The sequence below is a fragment of the Telmatherina bonti genome (genome assembly GCF_933228915.1).
Source record: "Telmatherina bonti genome assembly, chromosome: 17".
In the NCBI taxonomy this organism is placed as follows: Eukaryota; Metazoa; Chordata; class Actinopteri; order Atheriniformes; family Telmatherinidae; genus Telmatherina; species Telmatherina bonti.
The window spans coordinates 28,776,198-28,801,687 of record NC_136615.1 but is presented as its reverse complement, the minus strand read 5'-3'; the positions used below and the strand labels follow the sequence as shown (position 1 = coordinate 28,801,687).

The following is a 25,490-nucleotide window of genomic DNA, read 5'->3' as shown; positions in this document are numbered from 1 at the left end:
GATTCTGCTGGGTGCGTGTGTCGGGTCGTCTTTGTGTTGGCTGCATTATGGAGACCTTTTGACGACCCAACCAAATAGACTTTCAGGATCCAGAAAGCTCAAAAGACGTCTTTGGCAGCCAATAAGTCAAGTTACCAATCACACATTGACAGAATTCCATTCAGGCCTACACGCCACAACACCCCAGATGTCATGGGGTTTATTTTGATAATAAATCTGGTTTAAACCCACTTTTTTTTAACACCCCTTAATCATCTCGCTGTCCCTTGAAAAGAAAGCTTTTTTTCAAGAAAGAGATAAAATATCCAGTTAACACCAAAAAGTGGTCCTTGAGAAACCGTCCTCGAGAACAAAAAAGGGAATTAACTCATTATATTGATTAAAATAAGAATCATTGATGAGCACGGCTGTTTTGTATGAGCACTTTCCGTATAAAACAGGTTCAGTTCAGTCAATTCATTTATTTATTTCTGTTCTGAGATTTTCCAGATCATATCATGAGATGTTTTAATAGTACAATCTTCCTCTGAAAGAGAAAATCCACTTACTGATGCAAAATAGGCAGAAAGTCCACCCTAGTGCTCTCCAGGTCTCATCAGGATCTTCTCCTGTTCAACATAAATATAAACCACTGACTCTGTACTTAATCTCCCTGGAGAAGTCCTTACGAAGGGAAATTTTTATCACCGTAACCAGCGTTAACCCGGCATGGTGACAATAAACCTTCCTGCATTGGACTGTAATGAAGAGCTGTATAAACTAAATGCTGGGATGTTCACAGGCATCATTAGGCCGAGACATCCAGCCCTGGATGGTTCCTGACAATCTTACATGGATGACAAAAGAGAATAAATTTCACACAAATTCCCAGGAAAAAAAATGTTAAAATCTGTTTGCGTTAAAAAACAAACTTTATGCTACAATTTCTTCATTTCATTCCAGCAGCTTCTCATTTGAACTGCCGGCACCATAGTTTGTCTTTATCCCACTATCACTGTGTTCAAGTACACTTTGCTTAAAGTATTGGTGCTTTTTAGGTGCAGTAGTATCTCTGTTGTATTATGTTGTTTTTTTTCTTAACTATTCTATCAATATTTCTTATCTGAGGTGAGGTGGAGCAGTTGAGGTTGGAGGAGGTGAAAAAAAAAAAGGAATTGATTGTGTAACTACAACAGCAGTATGACTGTTTTTATCTGCAAACACGACTTTGTGAAGAGGAGGGATATTTATCTGGCTTATCTGGCTTTCTGAACCATTTTTATTGTGAGTTTCACTGTTTATAAAAAAGCAGACCTTTAGAAATGATTTATTTACAGCTGTTAGACTTTATCTCAAACCGTGATATTAATGTCTCAGTAGATGAATAGAAAAATACACTGCAAAAAAATGCGTAAATAAAATGGGTCCAGATATGAGAAACTAGGAATGGAACCGGTTGGAAATCCACAGTGAACAAACGGCAGGAGATCCAGAGCAGAAATCAACATGAAAATAACTTTTATTTTAAAAACATGTATGTTTCCTGTTTTGCACGTTTGGCACTGTTTCCTGAAATGACATGTTTAGGTCAGAGTTAGAGAGATGATGCTGAAAGTAGATCTTTCTGACTCCCCGTCTCCACTCTGATGCTCTTTTCATTAAACCTCTTTAGAGTCCTTAGAGATTTGTCAGACTCAGTAACTCCTGAATTACCTTACGATGACATGACAGGAAGCAGTAAAAGCGCTCGGAACAAAATCTAAGGTCTTTCAGGCCTCCTGCATCTAAATGTGGACTTCTGGTTTAAATCTTGCCATATGTCGCTGTCCTCATGCTCCCATGCATCTTTTATATTGCCATTGTTGTTAAAGACGCACTACAGAACTTTTGCCATTTTCCCGTCACGAACCCCCCCTATCGACGGCATCCTCCCTGACCTGTTAACTCTTGCCAGCCAGCAAAAGATGATCTTACAATAACTCTTGTTTTGTTTCTTTCTCTCTTTCAATCTTCTTGCATCCTTTATTTTACCGAGAAGCAAAACTCTGCTGCAACGCCATGTTGCATCCCGGATGTAAAAGTTGTAATGTGTCGGTTCCTCAGCTTCAGGACGCTGCTGGGTAGCAGCAGCTCTGGAAATGAAGATGATAAATGTCACTGTCATCAAACAAGTCCAGGACGCAGAGTTTCACAATAACCCCCGGCTGCAGCCAAAATGGGGCGGGGCTGGATATTGGGCGTAGTTGGATGTCAAATGGGTGTGGTTAGACGGCGATGAGTGTTAGGGGTTAGGGTTAGGATTGCAATGGCCACCAATCAAAATGTTGAGAGGGCGGGGTTGGACATCCAGCCCCGTCCAATATCCAGCCCCGCATCATTTTCCAGTCTGTAGCCAAGACTCTCTAAAGTTTTAAGATCGGAGAGATAGGTAATGCATCTTTAAGTCAGTTCATCCACTAGTGGGCAGTGCTGAGTTCAAAGTTTGGTTTTTACTTTCACATTTTGACACTTGTTTGTTGTAGTAATGCACCGCTTTTACAAGCGACCAAAACAATCAGAAGAAGAAGAAAACCAAGACTTTTTTGCTTTTGTCAACTTCTTCTGCTTCCTCTTCGGGTGCTTTTTATTTGGGAGTTTCTACGTTCTTTTCTTCCTATTCTTCTTCTCTGTTTTTTTTTTTTTTTTTAATTTTGCTGATTTTGTTTCAGCTGTACAACTTAACACTTTCCCCCCACGATTTCCAGCCATTTTGCTCTGTTTTCTTCATCAAGTGATCAGTTGCTAAGTCCCTTAAAAACTAATCAAATTACACACGGAGCCGATGTAGGAAACTAGCCGACCATCTGCGTATCCATCTTCTCCATCGAGCATAAATAAACTTTTAGACTGGCAACTTTTTTCTCAGATGCTATGATGTCCTTTTCTACAGTTGGATCATCTGCAGCTCCATCTGATTCCTCTACAGGTTACGATCTAATGAGTCGTGTGTTGAACTGGTCAAAGAAGATCGCTTCTGGTCAATAACATTTTAAACTCTCATTGTATTTCCTCTGTCACACGTCGGCTCCATAAAATACTCCTGCTTCTACAAGATATATGTTTTGTTTTCATTACGGATGCTGCGTCATGGTGCGTTCAAGGAAAATTAGAAATATGATCCTCAAACTGATGTGGCCAGATTTCCTAGTTGGCATAGGTAGGAGCTTTTTGTCTCGTCAGTGATTATTTAACGTGGTTGGATAGTTTAGTTTGGCTCAGGTCAGTTTTTTAACTTCTTTTTTTTTTTTTAGCTAAGGCTTAGCTTGTTGTGTAGGTGTTAGTCCACTGGAGGAGCTACATTTATAAAACATGTCAGGTATAGAACAGTTATGCAGGGGTGGGTGTATGTTTTTGTTTGTTTTCATCAGCACAAAAGAAACAGCAATCAGCGAATAAATGTTAGTTCATACTTTCATGTAATGGAGGACTACAGAAATTTTACAAACTAATGGTTGAATATTGTCAAGTCTGTTATTTCTCCTATAAATGAGATTTAAAAATAAAAGCAAAGCTAAAGGTAAAAGCAATACATTCAGCTTCTAATGAGGAGTAAATGCAGCTTTCTGATCTAATGTCTAAAGACATTTTTTCTCTTTTCTTCTTTTTTCTTTACCCCCACCAATAAGGTAATGTTTTACCTGGCATTTATCTGTTTGTCTGTCTGTTTGAGTTCACAATAACTCAAAAAGTTATGGACAGATTTTCATGAAATTTTTAGGACTTGTTGGAAATATGAAAAGGAAGAACTGATTTGATTTTGGTGGTGATCTGGATCACCGTTTGGATCCAGGAACTTTTTAAGGCCTTAGCGGAGGTTTACGCTCTACTAAGTGGTTAAGTGGTTTTGTAGTTTATACATTTATTTATGTAGGTTTGAGGCAAGCAGTCTCAGTTTAAAGAGAGACTTGGTTTGGATTGACAAAACACACATTTAGTTATAGTTATATTCAGATCTAAGACAAAAAATCTATCCAGCAAATGTATTTGAGATACTAAGTGATACAGCAGGTTATATCTGAAAAACACTAAAAACAAGAACAATTCAATAATGTTTTCTCCAGTTTTCTCTGAATAACTTTGAATTTCCCTCATGGGATCTAGGCTTTAGATTATCTGGAATCCTGCTCAAAGTTAAAGGAGCCGAGTAAGAAAATGTGGTTATGCCAAGCTCAGTACATAATGGAGGAAGGCTGCAAGTAATAACTAATGACATGTCAAAATATTTGCTCTTAAGCATCAACAAGAGCTAATTTTCCATAGTCTGTTCCTTCAACGCATATTCTAAGACATGGTCCTCAACACCTACCGTCTGCATTTGAGGTAACTCTACTTTACAGTTACAGTTACAGCTACACACCTGAATGAAGTAAATGGCTCCTTAACTTGGAAATAACTTGATGAGGGAGTTCATTAATCTAAATCAGGTGTGTTGGAGTAGGAACACATCTAATAAATGCAGGGCAGTGGCTCCTGATGACTTGGAAAGAACACTGTTTTAAAGCACATCTATTGTCCATCCATCAAATATTCACCACTTATCTGTGTTTGAGTTGTGGAGGCATCATGTTCAGCAGGGAGACCCAGACATCCCGCTCCCCAGAAGCACCCTTTAACTCCTCCTGGGGTTCTAAGGCACTCCTCTGCCAGATGGGACATGCTACTCCTTCAGTGGGTCCTGGTCTTCTGGGTCTGTGGCTCGAACCACCTCAGCTGACTTCTTTTGGCCGAGCACCAAGCTTCCTGCCCAGTCTCTCAGGTTGAGCCCAACCACCTTCTGAAAGAAGTTCATTTCATCTGCTTGTCTTTTCAGTCATCAAAACCTCCTGATGAACTTTTCTGATCACCAACCAGTGTTGCTGGTAGATTTCTGGCCAGTCAGAGTAATGAAGAGCCAGTTTAATTATTCCAGATTGTTAAGTATAACAGAACATTATGATACTTTAATTAAAGAGTTTTATCATTTCATATGACAAATTCTACACTAAGCTCTTCGGTCTCCAATATTATTTAAATGCAGCTTAATTTTTATTGTCTGATCATGGCTTTACAATGAGTGGGACTTGATTAAAATGATTCATCTAATTAATTACAGGCTTTGTAACTAATTCATCTCAATTAATTGCATTGTAATCGCAAAAACTTAACTCTGCATTTGAACAGCTGGACATACTTGTGGTACTTTCATTAGCTGTAGCATACTTTGATGGGGTAATCTACACCGAATCCTCTTCCCTTCACTGATTTATTTCAAACTTTGATTTTGATTTTTTTTTTTTTAGTGATTAGGATCATGCTTATAAGTTACCCCACAAATAAGTCAATTAATTTTCTGTAAACTAAATATTTTTAATGGCACAAAGCTAATGTGTATGGAAAATATTGTGTGGTATTTGGTTCTGATAGGGTAGCCCACCTCAACACATAAATGAGTTGATTCAGCCTGTAGCACGATTTCTACACAACACCAGCTTTCTCCAACAGGAGATGGCTCCAAATTTTACCAATACAGCATTCTCCAAAACGGCTAAATTGACTTTTAACCTGCATTTGTGATCATATTAGGCAACTGGAATAAAGACAGAGTAAATCAAAAGCTTTGACTTTTGATTCAACTGGAACTGGAAAAGCATTTGTTATGATTGCAAATATGCCAATAATTGCAGTTCCCCCCTCATCCACTAGGGGCTCCAAAACAGAGCAAATCTCCACAGACTGCCATGTTGAAAAGACCAAGTTTACAGCAGAAATAAACATGTTTTAAAAACAAAAAAGCATTTTAGGTTTAATAGGTCAGGTTTACCTTCATGACAACTGGAGGAGTGGATTTTTTTTTTTTTTTTTTTTAAACTCATGCATTTAGGAGTAATTTTGTCTCAAATTTCTTATATTTAGAGGCGCGTCCTTTTGATTAACAGGTACCAGACCTCCAGCTTCAAGAAGGCAGAAAATAGGACAACCGCGGTATTTAGCCGGAAACAGCAAGATTTAGCTTTAGCCTGCCGACCTCCATTACTGGTCCCATTAGCTCCTATTAGCTCGGTATGCGCTTAGCCATAGGCAGGTCAGAGTTTGATCGATGTCAATCATCCACCCCCACACTCACAGCGCCCCTCTCAGGTCCACATCTTTGCCATTTTCTGGGAGAAACAGCATGCGTGATGCTGCTAAGATACCGAATCGCCCAATTAGCTTCAATTCAGCTCATCTGAAACCTACGGGTGATGTCTCGGAGGCTCCGTCCGCCTGTTATATACAGTTCAAATAAACAAATTTTGCAATATTTTTGTCTTATTGGAAAGACGACTAAGTGATGTAGAATAAGATTTAAACAGGTGAAGAAGAGGTGAGACATGAAACATTATAACAATGATGTTGACGATAATAGTATGTCTTAAGTTGGATATGAGCTCAGATTGATCTTATTTATTTTATTTTGATTTAATGATGTAAAAACCAGCTGATGAAGAGAAAAAACTGAAGTACAAATTTATGAGGCCTGATAAACAAGAGTACTCTACACATGACGTTGCAAGTGCAGATAGATGAGTTCAATCAGCTGAAGTATTAACGTGAATGTCCCACTGCAAGTATAATGAAGTGATTATCACAACATAAATCTGGAATGAGTCAAGTGTCCTCACAGAGAGATGAAGCAGCTAAAAAACATGACTGCTGAAGAACCCGAATTTCCACTGTGATAAACGGGAAACTTGCACCATCATGTTGACAAGACGCAGTTTTGGAGTGAGATTTCAAAACCAGCAGATCCAGTCTGTCAGCAGGTCTTCTCATGCCTTCTGTCCCATTTAAGACAGCAGGAATGGACATGAAATGTGTTTCCACGCAGCTCGTCACTGACTCCGTAGATCAGACAGAATATTAACTCATGAACAGGATACAGGGGCAATATCAATAATATAACAGAGGATTTATAGAGCTTGTAAAAGTAACTTTAAGAGATGTGAATTCAATTGGGGCGCCATCAAAATAACCTCCCCAAGGAGGAGGATGACTGCAGCACGGCTTGTTCCTGCCTTCTACAGAGGAGCTGGTGGGATTATCTAATATGCCTTTCATTTCATTTTCTCTTGTCACTAAGGAATGAAAAAAAGATCATGGTATTCATATAAATTGGCTTTAAACAGCTTTAAATACGACTCAACCGGTAAAAAAAAAAAAAAAAAGAAACATTTTTCACCGTTAAGCACCTGATTAATTTTGAGATTCTTTTCCTTAAAGAATCTCAATTTCCTTTCTTTAAAGCTAATACAAGGAAATAAAAATAAAAAAAAATACACATTTATGGCGATGATTTCATGGTAAATTGTCTGAATGTGCATCCAAATGTTTTTTACATTTTAATTAAAGTTTGACTTTTCACTCAGAGCACGGCGTTGTGGTGCTTGTCAGCATCTTGTGTGCAAATGTGTTCAAATCTGATAATAAAAGGGAGAATTTTACGCTAAATTTCTCCAGACAAGCTTTTTAATAGCTCCCTCACAGCCTGATTTATGGAACATTTCAGCTCAAAAAAGGCATCCCATAGCAAAAGCTGAGGTTTTCTGTTTTTTTTACACTATTTTCTCATCTGTGATAGATACAGATAATATAAAATGAGCTCAGTAGAAGTCTTTAAATCATTAGATCTAAAAAAAAAAAACCAAAAAACAAGAAATGTTACCAGACCATTAAACCTTAGTGTTTTGATTAGTTTGAAACACACAGAAACTAGCTCATTTTTATCTATATAGTGGAATATTTAATCATTACAATTTCCGAAAACGTCTCGGTTACAGTGAACATGAAGCCGCCTTCGCAGCTGATCACGGCATCACTAGTCAACAGTGGTGGTTCCATCTGGTGGGCCGAGATGCGTCTCTGAAGCATCCCAGAAGCGCCGTCGCTTTCCGCTTCTCTAATATACGTATCTGTCCTATTTTGCCACTTTGAAACCACATCAAACAGAGCAGAGTGGATTTTTGGGTCAGGAAATCATGTTAATGAAAACCAAAGTGGATCTGGTGGATTTCACCAGTAAAAGACGACATGTCCAGTTTGGATGCATTTTACTCTGAAACATCAACATTTCCTCTCTACTGCTGGTACCAGCACCAAGACATTAGGTGAGACAGGGTTTCACTACATAAATGAAAGTAAAAAGGAAAATGTGCATTTATATTGGAGGAGGAAATCTGAACCGGTTGTTTTGACACCACACATCTCCACTGTAAGGAAATAAAGAGCAGGAACATGAGACACGGTCGACCTTTGCCAGCTGATTTATGTGCTGACTTACTGTTCACTTTAAAGCAGCTTTATAAAGCATTATAAAGCATCATAACAACGATGATGTTTTTAATGTTATTAGGCACTTTGATATGCTTCTGTATGAAAGGTGCTATATAAATAAAGTTTGATTTGAATTGATGCAATCCTTGTGAGAGGTGCGACACAGACGTTCCGCTCTGAAACTCTCCTGGTGGGAGAGGATGCCGGGTGGAAAGCGTTCAGTGGAACTCCAGGGTTACTATTCAAGAGTCAATCGTCTTAATGTGATAAATAATCCAGGAAATGATGAATTAAAGTTATTATTTGACCCCATTCACCTCGAAGGTTCAGTTTGAATGACTGAATATTTTCATATCAATAAAAATTGTTGCTATTTGTTTTTATTCACATAAAATGAGTCGTATAGATCTACTCCGCATGGGTTCACATCATAGATCGCATATAAAAGATGGACAGAGCCATCGTGACATCACCCGTAGGTTTCTGAAAAGCTGAAATGAACCTCACTGAGTGGTTCCTATCATCATAGCGGCGTCACGATTCGTCTCTTCCTGAAAATACAAAAATCGGCAAAGAGGTAGAGCTGAGAGGGGGCTGTGAGCGTGTTGTGGATGATTGACATCTAGCGTTGTAGCTAAGTGCTAACCGAGCTAACACAGAGCTAACAGGAGCTAACCAGCCAAAGGAAGTAAGCGGGCTAAAGCTAAGTCATGCTGTTAACAGACTACAAACTGCGGCTGTTCTACATTCATCCTTTTTTAAGCTGGAGATCGGGTACCTGTCAATCAAAAGGAAACGCCCCTAAATGTGCCAAATTTTGAAATAAAATCACTTCTAAACGGAGGAGTTAGAAAAAAAAAAAAAATCACTCCCCCCAAATTTGTCATGAAGGTAAACCTAACCTATTAAACCTAATTAAACCTAACCTATTAACCCTCCCCCAGTGTATGAGGGGTGAACTGCAATTATTGTCTTTTCCGCACCGGCTTCAGCTTTAACCACCAGAGGTTGCTGCTTGGTCCACATACATGGCAGCTGCTATATTTGTACCACCATTTTAACTACAGTGTCCCTAAACGGACAAACAACTCTGTGTGAAATGAGAACTCTGAGCTTTAATTTCCAGCACCAGCTGTGTTTCATAGTTGCTGGAGCACCGTTTGGGATAAGTAATGCCTTAAAAAGGACCATAGAAGAAGACGGTACACATATGCATGCGGGCTCAATCCCAAACCGCCCTCTACACACTAAGTTTGCATGTTTTCATGGAGGCTCAACCATATTTCGAGCCATGCCAAATCCTGTCTGCGATGCTCCAGTCTGCCTACAAAATGAAGGTGGAAAACAGCCTTCAAACGTGCACCAGATTGAATGTACACAATGGCTGCTTCACTAAAAAGAAATTCAGCAAACCAGCCATACATGCAAGCATCTTTTTTGTTGCCATGACGATGAGTGCTTTCCTTTTCTGGCCATCTTACTCATTCAGTCCCTCTCCCTTTACAGTGCCCCTCACAGCTACGAGTGTGACTTTGTGAAGAGTGACACTCTGTAGAGAAGGGTAGTGTGTAGGAGGCCAGTGCTGAAGTGCTCATTGCTGCACCTGAGGCCACTGGATCCACTCACCAGTGAAAACATGTTCATAACTGAGAGAATTTTTGGGAACTGGACTAATTTTTTACCCTTTCAAAACTGTGTTTGGTATTTAAATTTCCATCCCGTCTTTAGTAAATGTCAGTATTTTTAACACACTGCACCATTAACTTTGTTTGTTTATTTTTCTCGACTCGTCCTAAAACATAAAAGTCTCCAAAATCTGAGAATAATATAAAAAAATCTGAAAGGCTGGAGCGCTGTGGTGTCAGTGTGCTTGTTTGTGTGCTAAATACTCTGCTTTCTGGATGATCAATGAGCTACCTACAGCTAATGTTCCACCAGTAGCACATCAGCAGTGTGCATTCAGGTCAACTAGGAAAAAATGTAGCTATTCACCAGCAGATGTGAAGCCAATGCATTAGTGCCCTGAAGTGCATTTACACTGACCAACACGTCTAGCATTAAAAAACCATTAAATTCTCTCAAATCAATGGATTTTCTAAGTAATTATTGAAGCACTAGCTTTAGTTCCTCCTTTGAGCTGGTTTGCTGGTGGAAAGTCACGTCTTGATGTGATATACATCTTTCCAAAACCAGATTTTAGCTTTTAAACAACACTCTCCACCTCTACTCACGTCTCTAAATACTTTCACCTCCAGCTTCAGAAAAGGCCAAGACGGCGCCGATCGAAAGGCTTGAACTCGAGGTTTCATATTGACATTTTGCAAACAACGATAGGTCAAGCAAGGGCAGCTTCATCCATCATTGGCTAAGTCTTTGCTTACTCACAGAGAACCTGATCTGCTGTTTATGTGTCCCAGTTACAAAGACACCAGCATCGCACAGACAGTCAGCTGAGGTGGTTCGGGCATCTGATTAGGATGCCTCCAGCATTTGTGTTGTGTCAGGACCAGCTGGAAGTTCCTTAATAACCTTTTCACTTTTGCGTCTTGCTCTAAATGTTGATTTACTAAGAATGCAAGCAGAAAAAAGAAAGAGACAAACAGCAAAAACCTGAAGCAAAAGCCTTTTCTGCTTTACCTCTGACTCAAACAACCTTATTGTGCAGCTGCAGAAAACCATGAATCAAGCTTTGCAAACTGAAAACATTCATACATTCAGTCACCAAATGACTTGTTGGTTTTGGCAGCCTTCCTCCATCCCCCTTTTATTTATCATAGATAAAGGTGCTGCTTGATTGGTCCCCTGCTCGTTACTGACTGCAGGAAATGGGGCGTAATTGCTTGGAATAAATCATGTGACCTTTGCAGCGAACACAGCAGTGGTCAAACAAACTAAACTGACTCATGTTGTGCAAGGAAGATGCGTGACCTTTTGGATGTTTTCACAGTTTAGATGTGAGTTAAAGCATTAGATAACAAGAAAAAGAAGTTTAGTAATGTTGTTGCATAAATCCTTTTACATCATCCAACAGATTTCTACCAGAATTAGACATACCCAGTCCACTTCCCTGACACCTAAAACTAACCGGTGCTGCTACAGAGCCAAGCTTGGAACTTCTTAAAGCATGATGACAGCGGTGATGGGGAAGGACTGCACAGTAAGGAGGAATCTGCTTTTTCCACTTTTACAACACTGTTACGTCACTAGTGATCAAAGTTACTGACAGCACGTTGCTGTTGTAGGATTAGATTAATTTTTGTTTTGGGAAAGAAGAAGTTTTAAATTAGTTGAGATTATTTTGTGCTGCTGACATGGAGAGGAGGCAGAGCGGAGGGTCGTGGTTGGAGCTAGCCCCTTGTGTAGAGGCACCCTGAGGATATTGTTTCCTTGTCTGGTGCACATCTGGTACACATGTACCTAGCCATTCATCTTCTTTTAACTGTTATAGGGCTAATAGGGCATGGGTGAGGGTTGTTGTGGGTGGGTGAAAGGGGACTATGGATGGATGTGTGTGTGTGTGTGTGTGTTTTATCTATTTTGATGTAAATTGTTCTATAATGTAAAGCACTTTGTATTCACTTTGTATTGTTTTTAAGCACGAAAGGTGCTATACAAATAAAGCTTGATTTGATTTGATTTGATTCTGTTGTGACTGAGTGCAAAACGAGAATGAAGCTGCATCACAGCCAGAAGATGTTGTTTTTATGTCACAAATTCTGTTAATAATTCAACTTTCAACTTTTGTATTTGTTTAGCGCCACTTCACAACAAGGTTGTCACAGGGCACTTTACACAAATCAACATACACATCATTTCAAGCCAATTCATACATATACTATAATAGAAACCAACTGATTGCATCGAGTCATGACTTCGATCCAATCCCCCATCCTGAGCATGCACGCGGCGACAGTGGGAAGGAAAAAACTCCCTTTTTACAGGAAGAAAACCTCCGGCAGAACCCGACTCAGGGAGGGCAGCCATCTGCCTCGACTGGTTGAGGTGGAGACGACAGGAAAGACAGATCAACATGTACAACTGCACTTATTCAGGAAGACCTGCAGAAAAAAAGGAGATATAAGTTAGAGACAGCAATGTTGGTATATATTTATACATTAATATATTAGAGAAATAGAGCGAGGTACTTCTCAGTGCATCAGGTAACATTCCCATAAGTAATGGTTGGCTAGACTACCCATAACTATAAGAGCAATAAGCATAACCTAGACAGTTGGGTCCCGTACATGCTGAAGATGCAGATAAGCGTTGGACTGTATGTCTGCACGTTGAAGCTGACTTCATCTGACTGGGTGATAAGGGGGAGAAACGGCTACAAAGCCTAAATGATGAAGAGTGTGGCAGACTTGGGTAAGTCAGTGTGCACAGTCACACACAAACAACCAGGAGACGCAGCGTCGGCGAGTCCAGAGAGAACAGAGGAAGAGTTTTAATCTGGGATCGCAGAGATGAAAACAACCTCAGTCACTTTCATAATCTGAGTGATTAGAAAAACTAAAAATAACACAAATGTGGGATTTTCCAGAAATGAAGTTGTTCAACACAAACATTCTGGTTGTAAGTCGACCACTGCTTCATGAACACCAGCCAAACAACACTGCAGAGATCTGTGGAGGCAGCAAATCTGCAAAATGACTGTGGTCATAATGTTTACATCAAACAGTAAACAGGTACGACGTGATTTTAGTTTCAATTCATCACGAACCTGAGAACAGCAGGACATAAAGGATGACGTTAATGATGTTAAAAACAACTTAAAGAAAGAGGAAATAAGGAAACTGGTTTGTAATGAGAGAGATTTAACCCCTCGAGACAGCTAGCATTGTGTTCAGTTCCTTGGTTACACTGCATAGAAATCTGACAGGTATTTTAAACCTACAGCTCCATCAGCTGTCATACAAGCGGCAGAAATATGGCAGTGTAGTTTATCAAAAGATTAGAGATGACAAGAGCTCAAACATAAATCACCGTTTCTAAAGATTTGAAGGACTTTTAATCATTTCATTCAGATAAACAAGCTGCAAGACATTACTTGAGTGAACTCGGCAAATACCATCCGCCTGCAGGTATCTGCATTGCATTCACATTATATCTGCTTTTGTTTACTAAAAACATGTGAAATAAATGTCATCAATCACTGGAAGCAGAGAGGGTTCATGATTTAGAGTAATCAAAAGGTCAAATTCTTTCCAGCTGCTTTTCATAAATCAGCCATCTTAGAGAGCAAACGCTCCCAGATATGGATTAGGTTGCTAATATTTTACTTTCTGATGCATGAGACACTTTGGCTGATGCAGCAGCTCTCTGACCAATATAACACACACAAACACATACTGCTGTGCATATATAAATATATATATATATATATATATATATATATATATATACATATACACACACACATATAAATATAAATATATGTGTGTGTTTGTGTAGAAGGAGAGAGATGTCAACTACAGAAAACCTATTGTACTACCCATCCCATCAATGATGTCGATTAGCAGTCTCATTCTGAGTCAATTTCATTTCTTCGGTGTGTGCAGAATGAAAGTAAGGCTGGTTTGAGGCTTGTCATCAAGCAGTGGGAAAGATCTGTGAGCCTCACTGTGCACGCTGCTGCCTGTTCCTGGAGATATATCTGCTTGGCAAACACCAAACAGGAGGTTTGCATAAAATGTCAGGTGGAAGCTAATTAGCTGGATGCTAACTGTTAAACAGCCAGTAGTTTTTTTAAGCCAACATCTCCTCTGAAAGGCCAAGCCTTACAAGAGCTGGTTTTTATAGCAATGGGATAGTCATTTCCCCCATCTTGTCATTTTCAGAGCAAAGAGCCTGTTGGTTAAAATGGACACAATCATGTCCGTGTAGATTAGAGGGATGTGACAAATTATGGATATGTTCATTTTGGGGAAAATTAAATTATCCATTTGTCAGGATTAGGCTGAAAAACAGAGACACTACAGACACGATGGACGTTGTGAAAATTATGCAATGTGGAATTTTGGGTAATTGGATTTGTTTTTGTGCCATATTGTAAAGACCCCACAAGCACTTTGGCTGTCTGTTTATATGCAGGGACCCTCCAGTTTGATGTATTTATGTCATCCTTTTTTATATTTAATACAGTAAGACTAGAATCTAAAATGATGTCTGTTTCTATTTGATAAACTAATGACATAACAGACATTACTAAAGAAAACATTGCATACACACACTCACCTGTTACTGCAGCACGTCCATGACCTGGTTGGACGCCTTTTTCTTTTCGAATGGCCTTTATTCTTGGTGTCATGGATTCAACGAGGAGGTTTTACTCCATATTAACGTGAAGCATCACACAGTTGCTGCACATCCATGATGAGAATCTACCGTTGGATGGAGATCTGGCGACTGCGGATGCCATTGGAGTACAGTGAACACATTGTTACATTGAAGGAAGCAGCTGGAGATGATAGGAGCTGTGAAAATCCCAGTAGATCACCAGTTTCTTAAATACTCAGACCAACAAACATGCCACTTTGAAAGTAACATTGTTATATATGTTAGTAAATCTTTTCCACCAGACTTTGAATTTTTTGAGCTTTTGAATTTCAAAAAGCAAAATTTAATCAAAGTGAATCAAAGCAAAGTGAATCAACATACATGATTTCTTTTCTGAATTAAACCTTTCAGTTTGTCGGTAATTTTTTGCTCCAACTTTTTAGTTTCAAGAGTCAAAATCCAATTGAAAAATTTCAGATTGCCCAAATTCATCAGTTCTAACGTCTAGGCCACTGGGACAATTTTCAATCCAGGATGACATTGAACCAGCATTCAGCCAGTCAAATCAGTCTTCATTGGTCACCTGACGCTGATGCATTGGTCAGCATTGTTGACATGAACACAGGCAGCAATGGATGGCTTTGCAACTTAATCCTCTTCTTTTTTTTTAGTCCATTCTGGACAATGCAAATGAGAATACCAAAGCTTTTATTATGGTTGTAGAGACTGACAGTTCACCGTCTGTCAGCCTCACCGCGTACACACCTGTCATGCTTTGGATATCTCTATATTTTTTTTAGGTTTCCTGTTTTATTTTGTAGTTTTCCATGTTTAGTTCCCTCATCTCTAGTTTCCTGTTATTTAGCTCAGCTGGTTTGATTGTCTGATTCATTTCACCTGTTTCTAGTTACTCCCTCCATGTATTTATACCCCTTGGTTAATGTTCTCAGTGTCTGGTTCATTGTGCTTTTGCTAGCTTCATGTGTTTGCTTTTGAGTTTTTTTAGGCATTAAATACATTTTCATTCTGCATTACTGCCTCCTGTCTTGCATTTGGTTCCACACCATCATCTTCCCGTGACAAAACCTTGACATATGAGCTTAGGATGTGATTGATGTTAAGCATGTTATTACACAGTGACCACAACATGTATAGAAATGACAGCTTGAGCAAAATTACCTCAGAAATCTCCTCATAATCCATTGACTGATGTTTTCTAAAGAAAAAAATTAATCTGTTTTCCACTTTTTTACTGTACTTGTTTATTTAAAGTGTTTTAAAAGTAAAGTTGGCTTGGCTTCTTTCTTCTTCATGACAAAGGTCACTGTAATTTTTTTTTTTTTCATTTCATTTCATTTTCTGAACCGCTTAATCCAATTCAGGGTCGCGGGGAAGCTGTAATTTATTTCAATTCAATTCAGCTTTGCTTATGTAGCACCATTTTATAACACTGTCATTTCAGGACACTTTACAGATAAATCAATTTGAGCCAATTTATAATAAACTGTGTGGTTCAGGAAAACCAACAGATTGCATTGAATCTTGACTTGTATCCAATCCCCCGTCCTGAGTTGCATGGGGCGACAGTGGGAAGGAAAAAACTCAGATGTTTCAAGTCAAAGTTGCATTTTTTCCAAGTTGCTTCTCTTTTTATTCTTCTTTCTTGTAAGTTCTGGTGACTTGTAAACATTTGATATGATGTTAAAATATAGCCTGACATGTGACACCTCACATGAAACCAGAGGATCTTCCATGATGTCTCCAAGGGTATGATAGTCATAGATTGTTGATTTTGTGATGGGATGACTCTTTCCTTCCATGCATGCACTGATGCAGCTGTGAATGAGCTTTTCATTGCTTCATATATATGCCATCTTCATGTATGACTTTAAATGTTGAGCCCTTAGTAAAGCATCATGGCTGCAGCTGGTACTTTGTGCATATTATGTGTGCTATTTGTTAGGAAAGCAAGCTGAATTTAATCTTGGTAGCTTGCAGCTGTTGGTGTGCCATGGAAAATCCATCCATCCATCTTCTGCCGCTTATCCGGGGTCGGGTCGCGGGGGCAGCAGCTGAAGCAGGGAAACCCAGACTTCCCTCTTCCCAGCCACATTTGCCAACTCTGTGGGGGGTATCCAAAAGAGTTCCCTGAGAGATATTATCCCTCCAGCTTGTCCTGGGTCTTCCCCAGGGTCTCCTCCCAGAGGGACGGGTTTGGAACAACATCACCAGGGAGGCGTCCAGGAGGCATCCTGACCAGATGCCCGAGCCACCTCAACTGGTTCCTCTCAATGAGCAGGAGCAGCAGCTCCACTCTGATCCCCTCCTGGATGACCGAGCTCCTCACCCTATCTCTAAGGGTGAGCCCGGCCACCCTGCGGAGGAAACTCATTTCAGCCGCCTGTATACGAGATCGTGTTCTTTCGGTCACGACCCACAGCTCATGACCATAGGCGAGGGTAGGAATGTAGATCGACTGGTAAATCGAGAGCTTCGCCTTCTGGCTCAGCTTCTTCTTCACCACGACAGACCGGCGCAGAGTCCACATTACTGCAGACGCCGCACCGATCCGTCTGTCGATCTCACGCTCCATCCTTCCCTCACTTGTGAACAAGACCCCGAGATATTTAAACTCCTCCACTTGAGGCAGGACCTCACTCCTGACAAAGAGAGAGCACTCAGAGGGAAACTGTTTAGGGAAACTTTGTGAGAATAGAAAGGAATTAACATTAGAGCAACTCAATAAAATAAACATTTAGCTAAAAGCACCGTAGTTGGTTTATTAAATGGACTGAAAAGTGGGTTAGTTTTGGCAGGAATCAGATTTTGGTATAAAACCAGCTTGTTACTTACAGGCAGTTACAGGACAGCTTCTTCTTGGGATTTTAACATTTTTAACTCACACAAAGTGCATCCAGATGGTTTAAAATCCTACTTTGTACTGGGCAGGAATCTGAGCAGTGGTTGCTCATCAGGGCCAGTATCCAGTCCAGTTGAAGAATCACTGGTCATTATGTTTCTTGGCAACAGTGTGATTCAGTTTTTCTTGCTAATGTCCATTTTCTCTGTTATTTCTTCAGATCTCTTCTTTTTCCACCACATTTGGGGGTTTTGACCTACTTTTTAGCCAAACAAAAGCAAAAGAAAACATAATATAGCAAAATGATCCTCGCAGCTCGTCCAATCCCAGTCTTGTCTTCGCTCAGCTTCTCCTGGTCTGCGACAATTAAAGACAATTCAGTTTTATGTTTTGTTTCTTAACTAAAACATTTGTACAATTAACTAGATTACTTCTGACAACTTTGTTACACTTTAATGGCTCCTTTCCAAGCAGTTCTGTGATCACTGTGAAGAATCTGCATCGATTATGTTGACAATATCAACTTTCATGGCCAGTTAACAAGAAACTACAGTAGAAAACAAGTTGCTAGAATATCATTAGTCAACGTTCTAACAAACCCATTTCCATAAAGGTTGGGATGCCGTGTAAAATGTACTTAACAGAATGCAATGGTGTGCAAGTATCACAAAGCCATATTTTATTCACAGCAGTACATCAACAGCAGATCAGATGTTGAAAGTGAGACTTCTCAGATGTTTACAGACAGTTGTTAAAAAAAAAAAAAGAAGCTACACACTGACAAACATCAACAAACAAGCAAACAATGCTGCTGCATTAAATCCCAAATGTCCATGAAATGGTTAAATGTCTCAGTTTCAACATCCGAAATCTTGTTTAAATTTAACAAGGAATAAAATATTTGAGGGCTGCACGGTGGCGCAGTGGTTAGCACTGTGGCCTCGCTGGTTCGATCCTTGGCGGGTTTGGTCAGTGGCCTTTCTGTGTGGAGTTTGCATGTTCTCCCCGTGTATGCGTGGGTTCTCTCCAGGTACTCTGGCTTCCTCCCATCATCCAAAGACATGCATGATAGGTTAATTGGTCACTCTAAATTGCCCCTAGGAGTGAGAGTGAGCATGAGTGTTTGTTCGTCTCTCTGTGTGTGGCCCTGCGATGGACTGGCGAGCTGTCCAGGGTGTACCCTGCCTGTCGCCCAAAGCTGGCTGGGATAGGCTCCAGCTTCCCCGCGACCCTGAATTGGAATAAGCGGTTCGGAAAATGAATGAATGAATAAAATATTTGATTCATGAATTTTATATTTTTATTTACTTTTTTCACTGCATCCCAATTTTTGTTTGTCAGTCCTTGGGATGAATTAGGAAACAACTAAACATACCAATTTATGTTTTTTACCTTGTTGTGTTTCCAAATTAGCTGTTTTTAGGAGACATTGTTTGCCGCTTCATTTTTGTGAATTTATTTTAGAAGTGAAGGGCTCACATAAACACCGTTTAATGAGATGCTCTTAGATAAGTCAGGTGCAGTCAACCTGTCGTACAATCTGCAAGCTAATGAAAAGTACTTTGACATCTGCTTTATTTCCCCAAAACACAGAAAAGCTTCAAATAGTCTCTTTTCAACCTTTCCTCCCCTATTTTAAGTTGTTAAAAGCCTGCGTTCGGTTTTCACCAGACATTTTAATGGCTGTAGTTGTATTGATCCAGTGTCTGCTGTGGTGAAGGGTATCATTGTTTGTCACTGCAATAAAAAGACCAATCAGTTTATTCTGCATTTCATGAACAAAGCCAATAAATGACCACAATGATGGACAAAATTCAGCACATGGACGAGCTTCACTGAAGCGACAAAACAACAGTTTCATAGACCAAAAAAAAAAAGCCCCTGTTCGTGTTGTTGCAGCGGACCTCATTAGCAGGTGTCTGCAGGAGTTCCACTCCGGTTGAGTGACGAGCGATTTCATTAACTCCTTCAAATGTCAGTATGCTCTCGAATCTGACAGAGATAGAAGGACCGACTTGTGTGGTCCCGTCGCTTCCCTCCACTGCGCCCTTGAGCTAAATAAGCGGGACACGGATGCTTTAAAGAAATTCTGATGGTAAGCATCGCGGTTATTAAGATTCAGGCAGGGTAGCGACTCAGTTCACCTTGGGCTCTTAGAATTCCTTGGCTCCACTCAGACTGGGGCGCCGCAACTACTACAGCTGATAATACAGTCGCCGGAGCGTGGGCAAGAGTTGAGAATGGGGTGAAAGAAGGCAGAGAAGATGGAGGAGAGGAGGACCGCACCGGGACCGTTGTCTTTCTTTTGTTTCTGCCTCTAAAATACTCATGCAGGAGCAGACCCCGAAGCTGTAACTTTGAAGTGCAGCCTTTGATTAAGGAGTTAATTAAGGAAGAGCTGCTCACAGGCGGGCACATAACTGAGAAAGGAAGAGGGAGAGAGAGTGAGGGGGCAAAAAGGAGCTGATATAGAGCTGAGGAGAGATGCTGACAGCTCGCGAGTTTCACAAGTGCCAGGTTGTGATTGGCAGGCGCTCCAGCTGGCTCATCAGTGACAGCTGTGAAATTAGAAAATAAAAAAAAAAAAATTAAAAAAACAGAGTGAACATCACAGCTTCTGTCCTGCAGCAAAGTATTAAGATAATGGTCGTTTGAGGGATGGCGGGGAAAGCAGGAGTACAGTGATAATTTATACATTCGGGACAAAGATACTGATGGTTGCGTCAGAGTATGTGGGTGCAGTTTCTGTCCTTGTTCGTTTTCTCTTCACCCTGATCTGCTTCCTCTTGTCACTTTCTCAGTTATCTCCCCGTCCTCCCCTCAATCCATCTGCTCCCTCTCATTCTCTTTATTTGTGGTCCTCCTCTTTCATCTAGCAGGAGCTGTTCTGTATGTCATGTTAAACATTTGCATGTCCTACTTCTGTTTCCTTCTTCTCTTTCCTATCCTTCCAAATCCCTAAAGATCTCTCTCTTTTTTTTTTTTTTTGCCTATGTAACCCCCAAATCTTCCTCTATCCGTAGCAGTTTTTTCTCTTTCCACAATCACAGCATTGCAGAATGTGGACCCTTTACCTCACCGTCTACCCCTACTTTTCTATTTCTGCCTAAATCAGTGCATTTCCACCCTTCTTTTAAACATCTTCTTCCATCATATTCCCATTTACTGTGTATTCTGCTATTGTGCACCTACTGATGTCCGTTCAGGCTGAGCTGCCTGTTTTAGATAAACACTCTTGCAAAAAGGAGTTTCAGAGAGCTAAAGTCCAAATCTCCTGATTTAACGGAGGTTAAATCAAGAATAAAAGCAGCATTTGTCGTATTTCACCACTAAGTCACCTTTCTACTTCATTTCATCACCCAGAAAAATAAAAATATGACAGGAAATCAATTTCAGAAATTGAGTGATGTAAGTTTTCTCTTTTTTTCTGTTTCAGTCGGGGTTTTATAAGGGTGTGGCGGGCTCACAAGTGACCCTGTCCAGTCTGGTCAACCAGTCCCGTGCCATGCTGGAGGAGCAGGCGCGTCACCTGCTGACGGAGGCGGAGCGGCAGACCATGGGCTACTACGTGGAGGAGTACCGGGATGGACACATCGGAGTGGAGCAGCTGGTCATGGCTCTGTTCGAGCTTCTAAACACGCACGCAAAGGTGAGGTACAACAAAGCAAAGAAAGACAACAAAAACAAGGCAGTTTTCTCTCAGCAGGAGTCTGAGGCTGTGTTCTCTGTCTGACAGAAGCGTAATGGTGAGGTGGTGTTGAGGGGGTGGTTCTTGTTTTCTTTCTGGCTTTCAGATGTTTCCTGATTTTTCCACAAAAAAAAACACAAACTAAAAGCATGTAGAGAGCACAAAACCAAGCTATTGTAATTGTGTTTTGCTCCAATAGTAATGGGCATTAGCTTTTGATGCTCTAATGGCAATATCATCTTGTCTCCCTATGGCACAAACCTACATCCCAATCTGGTTGTGGAGGGATCATGAACAGCTTGTCAATGAAAACAAGCCCATCTTCCTAGCCGTTGATGTTTGCGACTTGTTCTCATAGTTTTAAGTTTCTCCATCGGTCTTTGATAAAAAGAAATTATCCATAATTTCATGCAGTAATATTGATATTGTCACTGTGAAGGCTGGAAGAGGATGTGATGCTAAGCTAGCGGCAGTAGAACTGAATGAATGTACTGGAGCTGCATAAAGACCAGCAACAGACGTTTGTTATTATTACTGTTAGCGGACATGTCAAGGCTTTTTTATTGGAGTCTACACAAAAGCAGTAAGTGGTTTAAGCAGTAATATCAATATACATGTTTCCATCAGCAGTCATAAAACAATCTGAACTGGCTGCTGAATGTTTAGAAGGACTCTGAAGTCGTTAGCTTGATAGCCGCTAGCAGGTGATCACGTCTTTCTGGGTTTTTTGTGTCTTTTCGGTAGTTCAAAGAATGATTTCTTGTTGTCCGTGGAACAACTATGCTTATGAAGCATAAAGGAAAGTTTGACGATCACAGGAAAAATTTATAAGGATCAACATAAAAAAAAAAAATCATGATTCATATCATTTTAAGGCTTTTATATTGCTTCAGCAATACTTTGTTTACACTAGTGAAAGACTCGGCTGTTACAAAGAGATGATTTGCATCTGCCATGCACCTTCAAAGAATCATTTAAAACATTCCCCAATATCTAATCAGATGTTATTATTGTCATTATTCCAATATTGGTATATTCTGTAAATGTAATTAAAAATACTCCATAAATTTTTGAGTAATGTTTCTAACGATGCCGCTGACTGAACAGTTTTATGAACACATCATTTTACTCACACAAATGTGTATTGAAGAAGACTATGAAACTTATTATTGCAAATCACAGAATATAGTTTTGATAGAGACTTAACTTTTTAAAAATTTTATAGATTTTTTTTTTTAAATGATCATAAAACATTGATCCATACTGCTGCATATCCAAGGTCGGGTTACAGGGCTTCCCTCTTCCTGGCCACTTCTTTCAGCTCATCTTGGCAGGATCCCGTATTCCTTGTCCAGCGAGAGATATGAGGAACATTTCCATTACACCTAGAACTGCGCAGTCAGAGCAGGAAGTGATCGCCTCTGAAATGAATGAAAACTTTTAAAAAGTTAGAATTACTATAACATGTTGTAGACTCTTGATTAGCAAATAGCTGGAGCTGTGCTGTTAGGTAAAGTTTTTTTTTTCATAGATTTATTTTAGACAGGTAAAAATATATTTACCTTCATATGTGCTGTATATGTACATATATACACATACCTACATATATACATATACATACATATTACATTTACATGCATATCTTCATACATATAGACATTTAACAATACCAATGCACTCAGTTGACAAGTCCAAAAAGGAGTAGGAAGAAGTATAACTCAGTAAGAAGAAGTATAACTTAGTAGGAAGAAGTATAAAATATACCTAAAATATATTTAAAAGGACACTATAACTTTGGTTCAGTTTTGGTCAGGGATGTTTTCTATTTATTTTTCACAGTTTTAAACGTAAATTGCATTTTTCCAGACGTTAACAGAGCTTGAGTTTACAATATTAATCTCTTACTGTTGTTTGATTTAATAATCCCTTAAAATCCATTCAACTTTTATAATGAGATTAAAATGTTAATAATTGAGATTAATTCATTGCACAGCCTGTAATTACATAGATCAATTTTTTAATTGAGTCCCACCCCTAAATGTATTTTAATATACTGAAATTTAATAGTTTGTGCAGCAATAGTCCTTTTAGTCTTTGTTTGGTTTGACTACAGACTTTTTGTGTTCAGTGATGTGGAACCATTATTGAGACGCTGACTACAGATGCGGAGTCTTTATTCTTCTGCTACAGTTGTTAGAGATTTGATAAGTTGCAGATGAATACAAAGAATTGTTCACTAACAGTGAGCAACCTCAAAGCTGGACCCAAAGCTTTAGATGTCTTCTCTAGTTAATATGATAATCATTTTTCCAGTGTTGATAATACTCTGTTGTCTGTAGAAAGAACTTTGTTGATCCAGTGTTATGGGTTATCTGGAATAAATACACAGACTGCAGTAGGCCAAAAGTCATATCTGCTGTAATAACTTGCTAACATCCTCACCGAATCACCTCTCAGTCATATATTGGATCATTACACCGCACCTGAAATAAAGCAAAAACATCCGACGTTGAAATGAATGTAATAATAAGGAATGTTGCACATGAGTGGGATTCTGCAGCCCGCGGAGGAAGCTGAGCGATAATTGAGATTCCATCTTCAGATAATCTTTCTGACATCCTGCAACCACATTTTAGACTGAGAGCAGCATCGCAGTCACACCATCCGCAGCTACGGCTCAGGTATTTGACAGCATCCCTACTGGGGCTGTGCAACAGGAGGTGCACAGATCTGAGGCTCCCCAGACCTCAGCTGCTGTGGGACGCCAGTCTGAACAACGCTGAGCTGGAATTCCAGAGAGAAGCCGGGAATACAGTGAGGAAGATGTGTGAATAAATGAGACGAAACAGCAACTGACTCAGTAAAATCATCAACTGAAGAGTTAATCTCAGAGACATGTCCTTAATTCACATGATCATCCAACACTTCTTATCTCAGTGAGAATCACAGTCCATTCGATGGATGTGGTTGTCATTTCACAGCAGCTTTTCTTCCTGAGGTCTAGAAATCATCTTAATATCTTCACATGACATGAACAGAGAAAACTGCAGGAATTTTGCTTTAGTGTGGAGAACAAAACTGGTTGCATGTAGATTTATTTTGTAGTTCAGGTGCATTTATATATGCTCAAATGTGTGACAACGAATCCATCTTGACCTCAGAAAGTTTACAGGAACATGTTTTACTGCAAAACGGCAACTTTTAGTAATTTATAGTTTGTCAATCTCAAATATAAAGGGTTTGCAGGCGGTAAGCACAGACCTGTTTGTACATACCAACATCATGAACTGTGGAACATTTTTCCCCACACAGCATTTGTGCATGAGGTCCCGGGTCCTCCGGTTCCACTCCTCTCCAGGTTTTAGAGGCTACTTTGCTTCAACACACCTGATTCAAATGAACAATATATTTACAGGCTTGTGGAGAAGCTGTTGGAGAGGTTCAATTAATTTGAATCAGAAGCTCGTTTCTCTTTTGCATTGATTCATCTATTTATGCATTCAGAAAATGAATCGAGCATACAGCCTGAAATATGTTGTCAAGCAACCAATGAGAATCTCCTCAGCTGCTGATTGGATTGTTAGTTTACAGTCTTGTCCGACAAAGTCAACATGAACACAGGTAAACAAACTGCAGCTACTCAGCTGGAATAACACAGACATGATCCCACAGGAATTATCTGCAGTTCCATGTTGAGAAAATCAAGCCTTCCGGCTGATGTGATCATACCAGTCATATATACAAAAAATGTCCTGCCCCCACTACAGGAGAGAAAGTACATGTACACTTACTGCTCTTCTAATAAGTCACACCGAACCTGGCAATCACATAGCATCACCTCGATGACTTTTGTCATGTAGACATGGTGAAAATGACTTGCTGAAGTTCAAACTGAGCATCAGGGTGATGAAGACAGGGGATTGAAGTGACCTTTAATGTAGCATGCTTGCTGGTCTGAGTGTCTCCGACGCTGCAGATTTACTGGGATTTTCACACACAGCCGTTTCTAGTGTACAGGGAATGGTCTGAAGAAGAGAAAATATACAAGAAGTTGCAGTTGTTTGGATGAAAATGAGATGAAAGAAAGCAAACAGGAAGCCAAATAATCTCCAGTTCCAACCAAGATATTGTCTCTGAACACACAACGCCTCCAACCTTGAAGCAGATGGGCAGAAGACCACTAAGTAACAGTCCTGTCGGGGAAGAACAGGAAAGCAATTCTTTTTTTCTTTTTTTAAAATTTTTTTTGTATCATAAAGTTTGTACTGCTGGACCGGACCGGAGAGGACAGAAGAGGGACAGAAAGAGAATCGAAAAGAAGAGAAAACAGAAAACAACTTGTAGAGAGAAAAAGAG

General features: G+C 39.8%; 1 protein-coding gene across 1 annotated transcript in view; it reads left to right on the top strand.

Annotated features, from left to right (window-relative positions):
* Positions 1 to 25,490, top strand: part of whrna (whirlin a) — a gene marked incomplete at both ends in the record, with an annotated part of 233,084 nt that overhangs the window by 171,245 nt on the left and 36,349 nt on the right. Inside the window, one exon of the mRNA XM_079257072.1 lies at positions 20,883 to 21,095. Within this exon, the coding sequence (XP_079113198.1) occupies positions 20,883 to 21,095 (213 nt within the window). The remainder of the gene's footprint in view (positions 1 to 20,882; positions 21,096 to 25,490) is intronic.